This window comes from Littorina saxatilis, linkage group LG9 (assembly GCF_037325665.1).
Source record: "Littorina saxatilis isolate snail1 linkage group LG9, US_GU_Lsax_2.0, whole genome shotgun sequence".
NCBI lineage: Eukaryota > Metazoa > Mollusca > Gastropoda > Littorinimorpha > Littorinidae > Littorina > Littorina saxatilis.
The window spans coordinates 59434427-59447213 of record NC_090253.1 but is presented as its reverse complement, the minus strand read 5'-3'; the positions used below and the strand labels follow the sequence as shown (position 1 = coordinate 59447213).

The 12787-nt window shown below is 48.5% G+C and overlaps 1 protein-coding gene across 2 annotated transcripts; it reads right to left on the bottom strand.

Moving 5' to 3' along the window:
* Positions 1-486: 486 nt before the first annotated feature.
* Positions 487-12435, bottom strand: LOC138976637 (RING finger protein nhl-1-like). 2 transcript variants are annotated; one of them, XR_011459101.1, is made up of 8 exons: positions 11959-12435; positions 10766-10921; positions 9976-10140; positions 7343-8842; positions 6555-6674; positions 3955-4203; positions 1797-3329; positions 487-1559 (listed from the first exon to the last, which is right to left on the bottom strand). XR_011459101.1 is itself a non-coding variant. In XM_070349508.1 (7 exons), the coding sequence occupies exons 1-7, from the start codon at positions 12166-12168 to the stop codon at positions 2964-2966; spliced, it is 2766 nt and encodes a 921-aa protein (XP_070205609.1). In that variant the 5' UTR covers positions 12169-12435; the 3' UTR covers positions 487-2963. The 2 variants fall into 2 exon arrangements, 1 of the variants encoding a protein (XP_070205609.1); XM_070349508.1 differs by having other exon boundaries at positions 487-3329.
* Between the last annotated feature and the right edge of the window lie 352 nt (positions 12436-12787).

Here is a 12787-nt window from a genome sequence, read left to right as displayed (position 1 = left end):
TTTTTGGAATCAGCAAATGATGGAGAATAAGATAAACGTAAATTTGGATCGTTTTATAAATTTTTAATTTTTTTTACAATTTTCAGATTTTTAATGACCAAAGTCATTAATTATTTTTTAAGCCACCAAGCTGAAATGCAATACCGAACCCCGGGCTTCGTCGAAGAGTACTTGACCAAAATTTCAACCAATTTGGTTGAAAAATGAGGGCGTGACAGTGCCGCCTCAACTTTCACGAAAAGCCGGATATGACGTCATCAAAGACATTTATCAAAAAAATGAAAAAAACGTTCGGGGATTTCATACCCAGGAACTCTCATGTCAAATTTCATAAAGATCGGTCCAGTAGTTTAGTCTGAATCGCTCTACACACACACACACACAGACACACACACACACGCACACACGCACATACACCACGACCCTCGTTTCGATTCCCCCTCGATGTTAAAATATTTAGTCAAAACTTGACTAAATATAAAAAAGTAAAAAGCTCAATCAATGAGTTGTTTACCAGTGTGAAGGTTCAAAACACTTGTCTTGTTGTGGAAATGCTCTTGTTCGCTTGCTTGTGTAACGGGAACTTTGACAACCACGAATTTCATGAACATACACCGAGGGCCTCAAAGGGTTTAAAATCGTGATCGTACGTGTGATTGGCGTTTTTTGACCTTTCTGTGACCGTGATTGCCGAAATTTCCATCTCTGTGATCGTGATGGGACTTTGCCCGTGATCCGTGATGACAAAAAAATCAAGTCTCGTGATCGTGATCGTCATTTGTTTTCGTGATCGTGATGGGCCTTATTGCAAAGCATTTTATTTTCAACGTACATTTTTCACAGCTGTATCACTCTATGATCCTATATTCGTCAAGGTGTTTGTGACCGTGAAAACAAAAATCAAGGTAACTGTGATCGTGAAAACTAAAATTTCCCTTCCCGTGATCGTGATGATACCCACCCTTTGGGGCCCTCTACACCCATTCTTCTTGAAAACGTGAAAAGAACACGACGGCTTACTGAACATAGGGACTCGGGTTCACGCAGGACGGGACAGGAACATGAGAGTGAGAGGGGGCACAACAGTTGGCAAATCCTCCATGTTAAAGGAACGCTCGTATATGCACCAGATTTTCCGAGTCATATGAACAGAACTCTGAAGGTCACATGAACAGAACTCTGAAGGTCACATAAACAACTCTGAAGTTCACATGAACAGAATTCTGAAGGTCACATCAACAGAACTCCGAAGGTCACATGAACAGAACTCTGAACGTCACATGAACAGAACTCAGAACGTCATATGAACAGAACTCTGCAGAACACACGCACAAAACTATGCAGAACATACGAACGGAACTCAGCAAATAAACTATGATTTTTGTAAATGCCATACGGCGCATCGTCTAAAGCGTACACAGCATTCTGGAAAGATCTCTGGCAGTCTATGTTTGGAGCGTCCAGTTTCTTTCAGGGTACATTCTTTTCTGAGTGAGCGATAAAGATCACCGTGCAGCACAGCTGTCCAGGTTTCTACACGGGACAACAACATCCTTCACCTCAAACACTCGCCCCAAACCAACAGGTCAGTGCAGCACAGCTGTCCAGGTTTCTACACGGGACAACAACATCCTTCACCTCAAACACTCGCCCCAAACCAACAGGTCAGTGCAGCACAGCTGTCCAGGTTTCTACACGGGACAACAACATCCTTCACCTCAAACACTCGCCCCAAACCAACAGGTCAGTGCAGCACAGCTGTCCAGGTTTCTACACGGGACAACAACATCCTTCACCTCAAACACTCGCCCAAAACCAACAGGTCAGTGCGCATAGTGTGCAAACATGGAAACAAAATCTCAGATCGTGTTCATGTTGCGCCTATTTTTTCACCCTCGACCATCTTTTGTGCTATTTAGTCCATTGGATACGGTTTGGTCGTAAGTGAACGGGAACAGCGAATTATATCTTCTGTCGAGTGTGTCAGATGATAAAATGAGATGAAGATATTGGAGGCTGATAAGGCCTAAAAAAAAATAGGTGTGGTTACGGTATCCCGACCTACCCTATTTTTAGGGGCCGATCCTATAACTTTTTATTACATTTGTCAAAAAAAACAAAAAAACAAACAAAAAAAACGTGCAAAAAACGCAATGAAAGCGAAAGCGCCCGTGTCGCACACTTATTTCCCTGTCAAGTAGGTTTAATTTGTACACATTAGAAAAAAAAGTAAAAAAAAAAAAGTGATTGCCTACCTTCCTACCCTATTTTTTTTTGCTATGTTACCGTAACCACACCTATTTTTTTTGGCCTAAACAGACGATGTAAACTTGTGTGACCGAATGAAACAGCTGGTCCAGGAGAAACTTCAGATCACTACACCGGTATGTCAACACCATAACCCCGACAACACTTCAGAAAGTTTCGCGCAGATGAAGATACTGGGGGCTGAACAGGCGATGCAAAGTTGTGTGACCGAATGAAAACGCTTGTCCAGGGGAGAAACCTCAGATCACTACACCGGTACGGTACCTGTCAACACCATAACACTTCAGAACGAGGCCCGCAGATCGTAGACCTGCCCAGCACCAGACGTAGTGGTGACCACCAAGGCCTTCTCGCTACAACACAGTATGTCGGATGATAAAATGAGATGAAGATATCGGAGGCTGATAAACAGACGATGTGATCTTAGGTGACCAAATGAGAAAGCTGGTCCGGGGGAGAAACTTCAGATAACTACACCGGTATGTCAACACGACAACTCCTACAACGCATCAGAAAGTGTGTGGCCGAATGAGAAAGATGGTACAGGAGAAACTGCAGATCACAACACCGGTATCCGTCAACACCACAACCCCTACAACACATCAGAAAGTGTGTGGCCGAATGAGAAAGATGGTCCAGGAGAAACTGCAGATCACAACACCGGTATCCGTCAACACCTTTCCCCCTTCAACACTTCAAAAAGAAGCGCGCAGATCGTAGACCTGCACAGCGCCAGACGTGGTGGTGACCACCAAGGCCTTCTCGCTACGACACAGCTCGGGCGACGCCTCCACGAAGGTGACCAGCTTCAGCTCCGCCCCGGTCACCTGGGGCAGGGAGAAGATGGCGGCGCACTGACCAGTCGCTGTGGACACCGCGTGCAGCTTGGCTGTCTTGCCGTCAGCGATGTACACGTGACCCCGCCCGTCGCAGGCCACGCCCATGGGAGCTTTCAGCTGCGCCCCCGGGGCTCCAGGTACGCCGGAGTAGGTGTACTTGGTGGTGGCGCCGTCCCTGCTGAAGATCTTGACGTTGTGGTGAGTCCAGTCGGACACGCACACCTGCACAACACCACGAAGATCAGAGTGAACGTGGATGTATCTTTTCTGGTTCATTGCAGACTCCTTTCACTAGTCAAGTCAATTCAGTTCACGTCAAGTCCAGTCCAGTCCAGTCAACTTTATTTTCTCTATCTAAAACATGAAACATTGCAACTTTTAAACTAGTAGAAGTTTCTGTTCAAGAAATAAAGTGGCATATTTGTTATGGTTTCATGCGACTATTACACAGCAATAAAAATATTAACGAAACCACCACAGTAGCGGTTTCTGTTTATAGCTGAGATCAAACAGATGTTTTTCAGTCATCCTACGGCACCTATGAAAAGATCAGGACATATATAGAACCACTCGAAGAGCGAAAAGCACAACCAGGCCCCACTTTTCTTTGTTCTCTGCATACAAAGTCATCAAAATCATTACTCGAGAACGCTTAGAGAAAAGCACCCAACACCACACCACACTACACAACAATAACAACACAAACACAATGTATTATCTCAAAATGAAAAATTACATTGTGGCTAGACATGAAAACACCCACCCACACCCACAAACACACACACCATTCCACACACGCACACACTCACACACACACGGACACGCACGCCAATGACAAATCGCTCACCTCATCCCCGCCACACACGTCGACACACCTGGGGTAGGCCACGTTGGAGCAGTCCACGGCCCGCAGCACGGCGCCCAGGTAGTCGATGATGTGGATCTTGGGCTGGCCGAACGGGGGGCACACACACGCCACCAAAGAGGTGGAATCGTGCGTGGCCAGTGAGGCGTAGCCGTCACGCGTCATGAAGTGGGAGCGGTAGATGAGGCGTGACGCGCCGTCCACCACGTCAACCATGCGTATCTTCTGCTCCTAAAAGCGCACAGTGAGAGAAAATGGTTCAATTTTGGGAGTGATGGACAAATTGTTCATGTTTGAAAACAGACTTGACAACTATCCTGTCATAAATGAAATAAATTATGTGTTGTATGTAGCCGTGGAAACTTCTCTTACAGAACTTTGAAAGTTATCTAACCGTGCAAATGAATGCAATAGTAGACAATCAAATCCAATGCTCTACCAAGTGAGCTAAAAGACTCCGTCGCCCCCCCCCCTCCCCCACCCACGCAGAACAGAACACGAGCGCTACCAAGTGAAAGGATGCTCGTATCTAATAAATGCGCTGAGGCAGGTCTGTGGTAGTTTACACAATTTTGTTTACACATAAGGAAAGTTGTGTAAACTTTTCAGATGATTTCACAATGCCCGACCTTGGGATTTTTTTTTTGTATGGCCATGTTGGGTTTGATGCGTGCATGCCTGGTTTTCTCCTGTAGATGGGTGTCGGCACAGAAGGTCTGCCCGCTGTCCTCAGCCAACATGCTCCGTCTTCATGGCAGCTCAAATTTTTTATCGAGGTTCTCTCCTCTAGATCCGCCGTGTTTCGCCTAGGGGCTTGCGCTGCCTAGTTGATAGGGTCACCTTGTAGAGGATGTGGTCATAGACCACGCACGGTCGGTCTTGGGATAGGGAAACGTTATGCTAGTCCGGAGGGATTACGCCACAATGGCCACCTCGCGAAGACCCAGGGTCCTAGACTAGGGAGGTCCAAGGGGGAGCACCGGGAGGGCTACCCCTCTACCCGCACCTCCAACACAATCCCTTCCCCTGGTAGCTTCATCCCCAAGGAGGAAACAAAGCTACCTGCAACACCCCGACCTTGGGATAAGTGATGGGCAGTACACCGGGCCTCCTCAGCGCCAAGTCCCACGGCTCGGCGTCCCCCACGTCCTCAACGAATCGCCATCACCTTTCACACAAAACACACGTACCTTGGGATAAGTGACGGCCAGTACACCAGGCCTCCTCAGCGCCAAGTCCCACGGCTCGGCGTCCCCCACGTCCTCAACGAATCGCCATCACCTTTCACACAAAACACACGTACCTTGGGATAAGTGACGGCCAGTACACCAGGCCTCCTCAGCGCCAAGTCCCAGGGCTCGGCGTCCCCCGACACGTCCTCAACGAATCGCCATCACCTTTCACTAAACACACGTACCTTGGGGTAAGTGACGGCCAGTACACCAGGCCTCCTCAGCGCCAAGTCCCACGGCTCGGCGTCCCCCACGTCCTCAACGAATCGCCATCACCTTTCACACAAAACACACGTACCTTGGGATAAGTGACGGCCAGTACACCAGGCCTCCTCAGCGCCAAGTCCCACGGCTCGGCGTCCCCCACGTCCTCAACGAATCGCCATCACCTTTCACACAAAACACACGTACCTTGGGATAAGTGACGGCCAGTACACCAGGCCTCCTCAGCGCCAAGTCCCACGGCTCGGCGTCCCCCACGTCCTCAACGAATCGCCATCACCTTTCACACAAAACACACGTACCTTGGGATAAGTGATGGGCAGTACACCAGGCCTCCTCAGCGCCAAGTCCCAGGGCTCGGCGTCCCCCGACACGTCCTCAACGAATCGCCATCACCTTTCACTAAACACACGTACCTTGGGGTAAGTGACGGCCAGTACACCAGGCCTCCTCAGCGCCAAGTCCCACGGCTCGGCGTCCCCCGACACGTCCTCAACGAATCGCTATCACCTTTCACTAAACACACGTACCTTGGGGTAAGTGACGGCCAGTACACCAGGCCTCCTCAGCGCCAAGTCCCACGGCTCGGCGTCCCCCGACACGTCCTCAACGAATCGCTATCACCTTTCACTAAACACACGTACCTTGGGGTAAGTGACGGCCAGTACACCAGGCCTCCTCAGCGCCAAGTCCCACGGCTCGGCGTCCCCCGACACGTCCTCAACGAATCGCTACCACCTTTCACACAAAACACACGTACCTTGGGGTAAGTGATGGGCAGTACACCAGGCCTCCTCAGCGCCAAGTCCCAGGGCTCGGCGTCCCCCGACACGTCCTCAACGAATCGCTACCACCTTTCACACAAAACACACGTACCTTGGGATAAGTGATGGGCAGTACACCAGGCCTCCTCAGCGCCAAGTCCCAGGGCTCGGCGTCCCCCGACACGTCCTCAACGAATCGCTAACGTCCTCAACGAATCGCTATCACCTTTCACACAAAACACACGTACCTTGGGGTAAGTGACGGCCCGTACACCAGGCCTCCTCAGCGCCAGGTCCCAGGGCTCGGCGTCCCCCGACACGTCCTCAACGAATCGCTACCACCTTTCACACAAAACACACGTACCTTGGGGTAAGTGATGGCTAGTACACCGGGCCTCCTCAGCGCCAGGTCCCAGGGCTCGGCGTCCCCCGACACGGTCAGCACGTCCAGCACGCGCCCCGCGATGTCCAGCAGCTTGACCACCTGACCGAAAAACACACTTACAGTCAGTTGAAAGCATCATGCTAAAATAGTCATCACATAGTTAGGGTCGGACACCAAGCAACAGTTGAAATATCTGACTCAAACAAATGTGTGAGGGACACTGGATGACTCTGACAAAAACAAAATTGTATGACTTGTCATGATGGTGGTGATAACAACATTTGTGTTTTATACAAATACAAGAAGAAAACCAACACCCCCCCCTCCCCCGAAGAAAAACTAAAGAAAACAATCAAAGAAAAAACAGACAAAGAAAAAACAAAGAGGGATATATACATACACTGGGGTTGGAAAGAGTGCGCGTTTAACCCCTTCACTGCCCACCCCGTATGTAATACGTGGTCATTTTCGGTTTGTCCTACGCCCATAACCGTATCTCATACGTGGGATTTGTGTCAACAACATTTCAGGACATTTCTGAAAACTAAATGGGAGGTAACCACTGTCCAAGTACTTGTAGGGGTTCTAAACACAGTTCTTTCCCATAGACCGTTCGGATAATGCTGATATACTGTGGCAGTGAAGGGGTTAAAAGACAGGAAAACTAAAGCATGAGTTTTCATAACTCTAACTAACAAGATTTGTCAGCAAAAAAATCAGTCACGTCCAATATATCAAGAACAGACAATGTCCACTATGGTTCCCACCTTGTTCCAGCGGTCTGACACCGCCACGCGGTCACGTGCCACTGCCGAAATGCCCACCAGACCGGGCTGAGATTTGACGTCACTATGATGCGAGGCCTGGAAGTATCGCACGCAGATGATCCGGCGACTGGATTGGCTGCTCGTCTCGTTGTCCGAGCTGGTCGGCTCGCCATCTCTGTCTCTTTGTCTTTCTCTGTCTCGGTCCTGATCTCTTTCCCGATCCCGATCTCGGTCTCTTTCGCGTCCCAAGTCTCTATCTCGCTCTCTTTCTTTATCACGTTCTCCGTCTCTGTCCCTCTCATCGTCTCTGTCAGGAACAGGGGCGGGGCTTATTGTATTGGCTCCTCCCCCTCCTCCGCTCGCCCCTGCTGGAGTGACAGGCGCGAAGTTGTTCTCCAAAGACGAAGAGAGGTCGTCGTCTGAAGATACAGAATGAGGTTCTGGCGATCTGAGTGACGGGTGGGCACTGCCAGAGACAGCGCCCCGCGGGGAAGACCCTCTCTCCCGCCTGGGCCTCACGACTGTCGCCTGGTTCTCCGACATAGACCGCGCCAGCAGAGGGTTGGGGTTCCTCTCATGACCTCGGACGACGTTCCTCTCCGAGATCCGCACATTTTCCGAGCTCCCGTCAATCGCCGTTTCCATGGGAACGCCCCGCCTCCTGGCGCCGTCACTTAGCGGTCTGTGACGTCGAGGTAAGCTTCTGCTCCTGCGTGACTCTTCGATCAGCACGGCCCCGAAGTCCGGACCCAAGGGCGTTCTCCTGGGAGAGGCCACGGTGACGGGGCCTTCAGGGCGTCGTCGGGAATCTCGATGTGAGTCGTACTCTCCTGACGTGGGTCCATCTGCTGTGGATGGGGAGGAGGATAAGGCTGACGCGGCCCCTCCTGGTGGGGAGAGAGCTCTGTCCCTTCTGGAGTAAGGAGAGTGGCTTTCAGACACCTCACTGTACCCACGGTGGTCGTGGTCCCTGAACCGAGGGTGTGAAGCGCTGGGGTCGGAGGTGTAGCGATGAACTCTGGTTCTTGCTCCGGTCTGGCCCCTCCCATCTGAAGCCAGCGAGCCTACGCTCAGTCCCTTCAGCGCCTTATCCACTATGTCCCCAGGGTAGAGCTGCAGGTCCACGGGAAAACATTCCTTGCGGAGCTTCTCCGCCACCTGCTCCTGTCGCTTCAGCTCGTCCTGAACCTTGTCCAGAAGCACCAGGTCCTTCACCGACAGGCCTCCGTCGCCCACAGAGTCCAACTTCTTGGTGACTCTCTGGGATGCCTTGGTCAGCTCGTCCATTCGATCTTTGACGGAAGTGATGCGTGTTTTCTCCTTGCCGACGAAGTTGTCGAGCTTTGACGAGAGGTCTCGCTTCTGCTGGAGGAGGAAGAGGTCGAACTTGGCCTTGATGTCGCTGAGAACGGCCTCTGTCTGCTGAGTGACGTGTTCTGTGCGGGCCGCCAGGTCTGTCTCCCGAGACTTCACGGTGTCTTGGATTCCCTCCAGCTTGATCTGCGACACAAACACAATTCTGAGGATATTAGATATGCGTTAGCTTACACGAAAACACGAAACACTTGGGATCTTATTTATACAGCCTGTCATAACGACATACAACAAAACACGGGGCATAAATAACTCTGTTTTTGAAGCAGCTGCATTTCTTTTCTTCCCTCCAGCCGTATGAAAAAGCATAATAAAAACAAACATTGGCGAAGATAGAGAAGACGAAGGAAGAGAACATGAAACAAGTCAGCCAAGAAAGAAACATAGCAATAACTCAGTTAACAAATGTGTCGGTTGGTAAATATAGGCCCGTCAATTCATCAGTTAGACTATTATTCAATGAGCCCAGGAAACAGTCTGACAACCAGTCAGTCATCTTTGTTATGGTCAGCAAACAACAACAGTTCGTATTAGAACAACAAGTGCTAGAGCACTGGACTTGTGATCGAAAGGTCGCAGGTTCGAATTCGGGCCGGGACGGACACGGGTCAACTTCATGTGCAGACCCAGAGACGGAAGCCATGTCCCACCCCCGTGTCATCACAATGGCACGTAAAAGACCTTGGTCATTCTGCCATAAGTGCAGGTCGCTGAATACACATAAACACGCAGACACCTGGGTAGCGCGACCCCGTTGCTGCTAGCTTTCCACTGGGAGGAAGCGACCCGAATTTCCCAGCGATGGGACAATAAAGTAATGAAAATGAAAAAAAATAAAATATAATGGACCCCTTCTTTGAGATCCTCCTAAACTCTGGAAAATCAGGTCTCAAAAGGGAGGAAAGTCCTACAAGGGAGGTAACTGTACACACGTTTACAGAAATCTGTAACACTAGTGTCTTCAAAGGGGGGGGTGGGGGGTGGGGAGGAGGAGGAGGCGGAGAGGTGGTCTAATATGGAGGTAACTGTACACACGTTTACAGAAATCTGTAACACTAGTGTCTTGAAAGGGGGGAGGGAGGAGGAGGAGGAGGAGAGGTGGTCTAAAAGGGAGGTAACTGTACACACGTCGTTTACAGAACTCTGTAACACTAGTGTCTTGAAAGGAGGAGGAGGGGGAGAGGTGGTCTAAAACGGGGAGCATTAACATGAAGGTCGTCTTTAAACGGAGAGCCTTAAAAAAGGCGGTTTCACTGTACCTGCAGAGCTCCCCAGCACTCCTGACACTCCGCCCTGCGCTCCTCGGCCATGAGAGAGGCGTCCCGCGCCCGCACGTGACTCCTGATGCAGTCGGCGTGTCTGTGCACACTGCACTCCTCACACACTCCCCGCCGCTGCTTCGTGCAGTACCCCACCAGGTAGGACTGAACACAACATTCAATGCTGATCTTGTAAGGAACTTTCGAGATGCAGTGCCAGTAAGGGCAATAACCCGATTTAGCCCTGTGTGAGGTTTGCCGTCCCATTGACTGAACCTCATACAGTCGTCTTTCTTACAGTATGACATAACCGGGGTTAATTCGGGACCATCCCCATATAGGCCTACGGGTAGAAATCCGAATCAATTTGACTGTTATCGTTCCGAATCAAGAATTTAAAAAAAAACCACAAAAAACCAAGCAAGGTTAAGTTTATGAAACGTGTAATTATAGACAAAACGAAACACTCACAAGAAATTTGACCCATCGGCCTTTAAAATGAATAAACTACAGATAAAAATCGACGATAACTAATCCTTTTACTTATATTTGATTTCTTGTCGCTTTCAAAATGTTACAGGTAGAATTTTACCTTTAAATAATGCTAAGTCTAGCAAATCATTTGTTACTGGTCAAGGACACGGTCGCAAAGACATATATTTATTGTCTAACTCAAGACTGAAACAATGTATGAATCACATTCATATATATCAGCGTTTTTTTCTTTCTACGAAGCGTCGAATACTCATCCCCGATAACATGATTTGAAAGAAAATGAATCTGCGCTAACCTGAGGGTGCTCAGGGCACTTTGTCCTGGTGGTGACGTCTCGGCCAGAAGTGACGTCATCGTGGCCTTCGCAGTGAGCAGCTGTCTTTTCCTCAAGTTTACTCCTCAACTGGGACAGCAGGAAGTTGGTGGGGAACGAATCTGCCCATGTCTTCACCTACACACGTAAACATTGAGGTGATTTCTATGCCACTGCGGAGGTAGCAAATGTTAAGAATATAATTATCTTTAACATGGACACGACTTATTCCGTGAAACGTAGCCTAATAGTCTACTTGTACAACTATGCACGCATCTACTGTTGTAGTCATCTCATCATCATCTGAAATGGCAATAGCAGCTTGTGAGCATGTTAGTAAATCAGATTTTGTACCATCCAGGAGACTCAATTTTTCGTTTTAAATATATTTAATTAATGCAATGTATATATATACACATTGATGTTAACAACTGTAATCATGTGAACACTAAAGATAACAGAGTTTGACTTTATCACCAAGTTCTTTACGATGTTTTTTTAGTTCTATATTATATTTCGTTAGCTAGCGTCATGTTGTTTATAATCATGCATGAATCGTCACGAATAAATGCTCAATTACTGACACAGAAAGGCACTTCACAGTGATGTAACATTTATTCTTTCTTTCTTTATTTGGTGTTTAACGTCGTTTTCAACCATGAAGGTTATATCGCGACGAGGGAAAGGGGGGAGATGGGATAGGGGAAAGGGGGGAGATGGGATAGAACCACTTGTTAAGTGTTTCTTGTTCACAAAAGCACTAATCAAAAAATTGCTCCAGGGGCTTGCAACGTAGTACAATATATGACCTTACTGGGAGAATGCAAGTTTCCAGTACAAAGGACTAAACATTTCTTACATACTGCTTGACTAAAATCTTTACAAACATTGACTATATTCTATACAAGAACCACTTAACAAGGGTAATAAGTGAAGAATTTTATGGGTGAGAAAAGGAAAGTAAAAGGACTTTGGGGAGGCGGAAATAGAGAAGAAACAAGAAAAAGATCCTAATTAGGTTCACGGCATCGAGAGTGATGCGACCTTCTCTCAGAAGTTAGTAGAGAAGGCTCCCCCATCCACCACCCGGGGGACGCGCCTCTACGCCAATTAGGATGTAACATGTATACAATGACAATGTACACTGTTGAAAACATACGAATCAAGATTTATACCTCTCCCCCCTGTGTTGGCTGGATGCACTTTCTGCAGAATGGACACGGGAACCACTCCGCCCCTGTCTCAACCACTTTGCCAACAATGTACATAGACAGGCAGTGACGGCAGAACGTGTGCAGGCATGGTAGTTGTTTCGGTTCTCTGTACTCCTCGAAACAGATGTTGCACATCAGGAAGTCCTCTCGAAGCTCTTCCACGAAATCCATGACGACTCTTGTGCGATCTCGTCGGCCAAATCTCGTTGACGAGACAAAGGACGGAATCTCTTCACGGTGGTCAACTGAAGGCGACTTTTCCAGGAATTCTGGAGGCTATAGTGTCCTCACCACCAGGTACCTTGTTGACTTCTTCTTCTGAACTAGGTGGTTGTAAGCTTAGAGCCTGGGATAAGAAGCTCCCGAAGCATGTTTCACATGATATGTTTTGGAGCACTTATTCAGGCAACGCCGATCACTGCGGGTATTCCGAAACCGTACCTGCAAGCATACAAGAACAGAAAACTTAGTCTTATTTTAGAATTGAGGAACAACCTTACAAATGTCCCGCAGGCTCGGTTTGCCCCCAAACACTGTCATAACCTCAATTCCTCGTTTCAACATAAAAAATACATGTAAACAAATAAGAAAGCAACAAAGACCCATAAAGAAACTAGGTTAACAATAATATATATTTAGAAAGAAATCACGGATACTAACAATGTCTGAGAAAAAAATCACACTTAATAAACACACACGCCAGCCATAGTAATAGTCACCGCGTGAAGAACACGCAAGTCTACCCCCCCCCCCCCCCCCCACACACACACACACCTTCGACTGCAATCCT

Excerpts from the sequence above, each read along its gene's own strand:
- LOC138976637 (XM_070349508.1), bottom strand. The coding sequence starts at position 12,168 with ATGGATTTCGTGGAAGAGCTTCGAGAGGACTTCCTGATGTGCAACATC. Across the intron at positions 10,141-10,765 it reads AGTGCCCTGAGCACCCTCAG|TCCTACCTGGTGGGGTACTG; the intron begins GTTAGCGCAGAT and ends TGTTGTGTTCAG. Across the intron at positions 6,675-7,342 it reads TGTCAGACCGCTGGAACAAG|GTGGTCAAGCTGCTGGACAT; the intron begins GTGGGAACCATA and ends TTTTTCGGTCAG.